Source organism: Magnolia sinica, chromosome 19 (assembly GCF_029962835.1).
Source record: "Magnolia sinica isolate HGM2019 chromosome 19, MsV1, whole genome shotgun sequence".
NCBI lineage: Eukaryota > Viridiplantae > Streptophyta > Magnoliopsida > Magnoliales > Magnoliaceae > Magnolia > Magnolia sinica.
In genome coordinates, this window is record NC_080591.1 from 53,341,330 (window position 1) to 53,348,740 (window position 7,411).

Below are 7,411 nucleotides of genomic sequence, written 5' to 3' on the forward strand. Positions count from 1 at the left end.
AAAACCTTGACTGTACATATAAAAGTCTACTGTTTATACATACAGTTAAAATTTCTCCAATTGATTCGATTTTTTTAAAATAGACCATGAAATGTACTTTTCACGTGATGAACGGTCTAGATTAACGGATTGAACAACTAGGAGCACTATAACTTATAGTGCTCAGAGCACTGGAGCGTTCCTCATATAAAAAAACAGAAACAATTAAATTTAAAAAAAAAAAAACAAAAAACAAAAAAACAAAACAAAACCCTTTCATTAAAACCCAATATTATCACATTATTATTCAAATCCCAACGTCATTCTTAAACCCTGCAACAACATTTTGACCCCACAAAGCCCCCACATGTCGCGTGTACTCGCCACGTGCGATTCCCTCTGAGTCACGTGACCTCCACCGTCTGTGCGTATTCGGTGCCGAGTAGACCCCGTTCCAGATCTCTGAGAAGGCCTGAACGATGATCTCGTGGTGGTAGGGAGAATTCAACGATAGGAAGCAGTCGAGGAGTTCACGGAGGTCATCTCGGCCGTAGATCTCTTTCTCCAAGATCATCTGTAGCATCGAGTGCCGGAAGTCGAGATATGGGTCGTCGGAATCTTTTACTACCGCCACGCTTTCGCTGACTCTGCTGGAGGATTTCAGTGGCTTTGGATTCTTGAAGCGATGTGGAGATGTGGAATTGTGGTTGTGGTCTTGAATGGAGAGGTGGGCCTTCTTGGAGGAGATGGACGAATTAGAGCGGGGTTGATGGGGGTGTTTGGGATGGTTGGAAGGTTTGGTTTTGGGTTTTGGAGTGAAAATGTTGGAGAGCTTTGGCCGCCGGCAACCGCATCCGATGTTGGTTATTACTGGGTGTTGAGAGATCTTTCTCCTTGTAGAAGACATTGTTATGGGTACTTGTTTCTAAAAGAGAGGTGGAGTTTTAGAGAGAGAGAGAGAGAGAGAGAGAGAGAGAGAGAGTATTTGTTGGTTTTTTTGTACAAGAGAAGGTGAGAGAAAGAGAGTATTTGTTGGTTTTTTTGTACAAGAGAAGGAGAGAGAGAGAGAGAGAGAGAGAGAGAGAGAGAGAGAGAGAGAGAGAGTTTGTTGGTTTTTTTGTACAAGAGAAGGTGTGTGTGTGTGTGTGTGTGTGTGTGTGAGAGAGAGAGAGAGAGAGAGAGAGAGAGAGAGAGAGTATTTGTTGGTTTTTTTGTACAAGAGAAGGTGAGAGAGAGAGAGAGAGAGAGAGAGAGAGAGAGAGAGAGGAGTTAGGCAGGAGTTGGTTTGGGGTTGGGTCGTTTTCTCACATTGCTTTGGTGGTAAGGCTGTTTAAATGGAGGGATGGTGGAGATTGCTGCTGTGATTGTGTCCATGTGAGCTTAGAATCCATGTAGATGAGTGTTTGTTTATCTAACAGGTCTACACCTCTATGATTTGGACATTTCAACCCTTTCTCCTAAAACTCTACACTTGGTAGAGATCTTGACCGTTCATCAGCTGGGCCCTATCATGGATGACATGCACCTCAAAATTCACGCTTACCCAATTATCCTAATCCAACGATCACGATTTTTTTCATCGTCCGATTTCAACCGTTATTCTCATCCTCTGTTGTTTGATTGTTGGTCTTTGACATGGTCGTTAACATCATCTGGTTGATGAGATTTTGAGATGGGACCCATCACATCAGAAGGGCATTCTTTGGAAACGGATTGGCTACTCCACCTGCCACCAGCCAATGGCTGGTGGTCGTCGCTCTGTGGGCCCACCATGATGTATGTGTTTCATCCATTTTTACAGATCATTTTAGGGCTTGATCCCAAAAATGAGAAAGATATAAATCTCAGGTGGACCACAGCAAGGAAAACAATAGTGATTGGATATCCACCATTAAAATCCTCCTAAGGCCCGCTATACTGTTTATTTGACATCCAATCTGTTGATTAGGTCATAAAAGGCCCAGATGATAAGAAAAAACAAATATCAACTTGATCCAAAAATTTTATGGCCCCCAAAATATTTTTAATGGTTGACCCTCATTCAATACTGTTTCCTGTAATGTGGTCCATTTGAGAATTTGATATAACTAGTTTTTGGTTTCATTTCATAAAATGATCTGTAAAAATAGATGGACGGCATGGATGAAACACATACATCATGGTGTGGCCCACATATCACCGACCACCAGCCATTGGAGGGGGAGTAGCCAATCCGTTTCCGAGTTTTCTATGTCCATCACGGGATCTTTCCTCTACTTTCAGTCAAAAGCACGTGAGAATGCGGGGGGACGGATTACTTGAGAGATGATATGGTAGAGCTGGGGAGAACCGGAATATGGCTGAGCTATCATTCCACAGTAGCATACATGGTACGGTGATGTATGGATCGGATCCACCCATATGCTGGAACCAAGATAGATGGATTACATCTTAAAAATAAAAATTATTAAAAAAATATTATCCATTCATGTTTCTACAGTTTATCCGACTTCTAATTTTACCGTTAACTTTCTTTTGTTTCCAGCGTCAATTTAACGGACACAGATCGAATGGATAGGATTTTCTAATGGGTTTCATTTTTTTGAAAAAAAAAAAAAAAAACCATCCATTCAAGATGCCTACATATGGAGGGACCCGATTCGCACATCACCTTGCCACCTGTACTTTAAAAGTATGGCTCTACCACATTCCAGTACTTCCGGCTCCACTGTATCAGATACCAGGAGACATTACGGTAGCGCCCGTAGGACCGGAATATAATATTATCATCTCTCCGTACTACATTTTTCAATCGTGGCCGTCCATCTGGGATCGAAACTGGTTAACGGTTGACATACTTTCTGGGGACTTAAAGAAAAGCGAAGGATGAGATCGCCTGAGATTGTATCATTTTTGAAACAGGGCCATTTAATATAGGGTCTACCAATGGGCCGTCGAGAATGATAGGTAGCTCCTGCAAGACAATCAATGCTTAATTATATGGACCGTTGATGAATAAGCTGTTAATCTGACGGTTGGGAACAATCATGCGCAGCAGCGCAGCAGCACATCACTAGGGCCGTGATCCTAGTGAGGACGACCGTGTAACCATAGGCCACTATAGCATTCCATGACCTACACGCGATATTGTACGTCTAAAATACGTAGAAAAACTAGTCACCTACAGTCAACCGTACCACAAGTTTTGGTGCATTACCATCTTCTCTGCTACACGTGCCACTTATGTAGGGCATCCGTACCATAAAAAAGTTAGGCCCCGCCATGTAGATCAACATTCTGGAAAATTGTACCGATTCACTTACTAGGTGGGCCATAACTGTATGTTTTGTCAGACCGTCAGTTGTCCGTTAATTTGGATCGTGTGGTCAATCTGACCAGAGTACACTGTATGCTACAACCCCTTTTTTATTCCAAAAATTCTGGTTTGAAGAATGGGTTGTAGGTTAATCACCTACAACTACAACCGGTTGTAGGTGATCAGTCTTCATTGTTAATATACACACACCTTCAAATAGGGCACGGCTTCGGTGGATACCTGATGTGGGGTCCACTGTGATGTATATGCCTTATATCCATGCCATCCATCCATCCATCCATTTTGACAGATAATTTTATTTTCATGATCAGAAAAACGAAGCAGATCTAAATCTTAGGTGGACCACACCAGAGGAAATAGCCGCAATTGAATACCCACCATTAAATTTTTCTTGGAGGCCACCGGAATGTTTATTTGTCATCCAACCTGTTGATAAGGTCTCAAAGACCTGGATGAAGGGACCAAACAAAAATCAGCTTGATCCAAAACTTTTCTGGCAACCATATGAGATATGGACCTGCTTCATTTTTTAGGTTGTGCCCTAAAATGAATGTTAAAATGAATGGACGGCGTGGATTTAAGGCACATACATCAAGGTGGGCCCCACAGTCAGGGATCCACTGACCTCGGAGGATCGACACCGAAGCCACGTCAGACGTGTCAAGTAAGGATAAAATCCGAACCATCCAAAAGGTGGGTCCTACCATGAAAATCGCTGGGCTCGAAATTCAGACCAGTCCAAATGCCACATACACCACACTGTGCCAAAGACAATTGATGGTTTAAATCAGACCATGGTCATATTCAACGTACAAATGTGGCTTACCTGATGATCTGACCAAACTGATATTTGTAACTGGTGATTTTCATGGTGGGGCCTACATTTTTGAATGGCTCGTGTTCCGTGCACACTTGACATACTTAAGCCGACCTACAATATTGTAGGTATCTATTCTTCTATATAATATATCAGCCTCTTATTATAGACTTCAAGGTTTGAAGTTGGTGGGCCATAAATCACGACTCACGGGAGAATAACGTGATCCAACCAATGAGATAGTTTGGCTGCATTTCCTGATTCTGTTGGTGCCGATTTGGGATCTTCTTCTTCTTCTTTTATTATTATTATTATTATTATAAGAAATATTGTTTTGTTTGGCTCCCGGGAATCCAGCATACCTAAAATTGTAGTCATTCTCATCAACTAATCCTAGGCATTGTGCGAGGTTCATTTTCATCACATCTAGGCATGCATGTAACTAATCCTAGGCATCCCATATTCAATTACCCAATATGGACAGTGCATATGGAAAGCATCCCACAGATTGAATGATCCAAGCCATTAATTAGTTACTAACCGTTGAATGGGGGTACGGCTGTGATGGTGAGGTTATGGGGACCATCTGATCATTGTTTTTCAGTCACATGCCCAACCATAGCACGGCGGTCTAGGTCGAGTAAATTCATGACCGTTGGTTCCTATACACATACAGAATTCATTTCTATATAAGGAATATTATGTTCAATCCATCCGTCGAATTTGATCATGCTAAATTTTGTGGCCCAACCTGATGGAGCAAATGCTAAATCTAAGGGTGCGTTTGGTTGCACCAAATTTTATGAAATAATTGTAATCTTTTACTAAATTAGATCGATTAATAATGAAATTTCATAATATTTAATACAACCAAACACACACACACACACCCATTCAGAGCTCCAGTGGCAGACTAAGTAAAGATAACCTCGTTTCGACGGTAAGACCTTCGAATCTGACATGTTGCTTTGTTTTTGGGCTTATACCAAAAAACGATTTGAAAAAAATGAATGAACGGGTAGATAAAATCCATACATCATGGTGGGCCACATAGAGCCCCTGCCTAGACCGCTTTCCAACTTAAGATTTCAAATTATAAATTTTACTTCTTTTAGTTGCAGCTGACATTTTATATTTTTTTTCAATTTGAAATTCCACCATCTATATTTTAATTTAAAAGATTTAAAGAAAAGATTATTTAAATTTGAAGATTTTGCACCTAATCTTTTCTCCTGAAATTTATAAAAAGTCTTTTTGAGGATTTTCAATCCAATTTAAATTCGAATTTAGGGTTTTAAAGGATGTCAAACATGATTTGGATTGAAAATTATGTATTTTAATGCTCAGTTGTCAAAATCCATGCTACCGAATGATTCATTAATTGCATAATGGGGGTATTTTGGTAATTTCACTGTGGATTATGTGAAGGTTCTCATCAAGCATCTAGAACAGTGTGCAAACTCATTAAAGCCCATTACCCAAATGAGATTAGTTAATGAAAATGGAATATAAAAATGATAGGTTTTGGGTCATCTTTGGAGAAATCACATTCCCTCTGCCAAGAAAGATTGCTGAATTTCGGCATTTTAAATTATCTAATTCACTATTACAAATAAGATACGATTAAGGAGGTTTATTTCTATCCAGTGTGAGGCCCAAGGTGGACCCATGCACTATCATGTGGACTATTGAATATGAACCGACGCAGATTGTATGCGACCCCCAACTGCAGGAACTTGGAACCTAGGTGGGGTCCATCATGATGTTTGTGAGAAATCTAGCCCGTCCATCCAATTTTCCTGCTCATGTTAGTCCACTAGCCCAAAAACAATGCAGATGTAGAACTCAAGTGGGCCACAAGATGGGAAAATGTGGGGAGGGAGATGCCTACCCTTAAAACCTTCTTAGGTCTCCTGTGATGTTTATATGCCATCCAAACCCTTAATAAGGTCATTCTCATTGGGATAAACTGAAAGCACAAAAATATTAGCTTGATCAAAAACTTGCAGCACCACAAATGTTTTAATGGTGGGCATTTAACCCCTCGATTTTGTATAGTATTTTTATTTATTTTTGTGGGAATAACATTATAAAGGGTTTGGATGGCATATAAACATCATAGTGGTCATGTGGCCCACTTGAGTTTTACATTTGCCTTTCTCTCTTTCTTTATTACACATAAAATGCAATGCATCTACCACTGAGTCATGCATGGAGACCCTACATCTACTTCATTTTTTAATATATGTGACCAAACATGAGCGCAAGATAGAGCTGGGCATGGGAACGACTCAACTCATCTAACTCGTTCAGCCTTGACTTGCCCCGAACCGAATGGGTGAGTCGGTCCGAACCGTGTAAGCTTAGCCCAATCCAAACCCAAACCGAGTCGAGTCCAAGTTATCCAATAACTCAGACAAGAAACTCGATTTAGTTAGACTCGACTTAATCTGATATCCAACTCGACTTGGATTCATATATATATATATATATATATATATATATATATATATATATATATATATATATATATATATATATATAAGCCCCGAATTCCAAATATTTCTAATCCCTTACTCAGCCTCCTCTTTCAAGCCCGGTAGCTACCCACTACCATCACCACCCTCCTCTCTCTCTCTCTCTCTCTCTCTCTCTCTCTCTCTCTCTCTCTCTCTCTCGATGCCATCTCGACCTGACTAAGTACTTTTGACCGGGTCAGACTCGGTCCATATTAGTCAAGCCAAACCCAGACTCGGATCGGGTTAGGCATGTTGGACTCAGTACTGAATAAAATCAAGTCCGGGTCAAGCCTATTTTAAAACCAAACCGGATCAAGTCAGGTCAGCCATAACTCGGTCCGATTCGACTCAATGCCCAGCTCTAGCGCAAGATAGATGGAAGGAGTAAATTTCTCACAAAACATTAGGGGCCCCACCTTGCTTTTTACTGCGGGAACTTGGTTAGGTCACGGGAACTCCCGTCCAATAGTAAGGGGTCCACCTTGGATAGGACACCATCATAAAATAACCTTCCAAGGGATGATCAATGTGGTTGTACCAAGGGCTCGCATGGATTGTAAGACAATAACAATAGCATGGAGACTTGATTTTTGTTGGTTTTCTGAATTCACTGACTTTTGCCACTCAATTGTATACGGCCCAGAATAGAAGCTATACTAGAATAGGTTTATGGAAAAGACAATTCTAACTATTTCAGGATTTTAATCGCAGGATATTATTCAGGAATTTGTAATTTATCAAACTTTGTCCTTTACTTTTTCTTTTTATTTTCTTTGAAAG

The 7,411-nt window shown here is 40.5% G+C and overlaps 1 protein-coding gene across 1 annotated transcript; it reads right to left on the reverse strand.

The window, feature by feature from the left end:
- Nucleotides 1-237: 237 nt before the first annotated feature.
- On the reverse strand, nucleotides 238-1,016 carry LOC131234704 (transcription repressor OFP6-like). Its single transcript, XM_058231638.1, has one exon. The coding sequence runs from the start codon at nucleotides 884-886 to the stop codon at nucleotides 287-289; it is 600 nt and encodes a 199-aa protein (XP_058087621.1). The 5' UTR covers nucleotides 887-1,016; the 3' UTR covers nucleotides 238-286.
- Nucleotides 1,017-7,411: the final 6,395 nt, after the last annotated feature.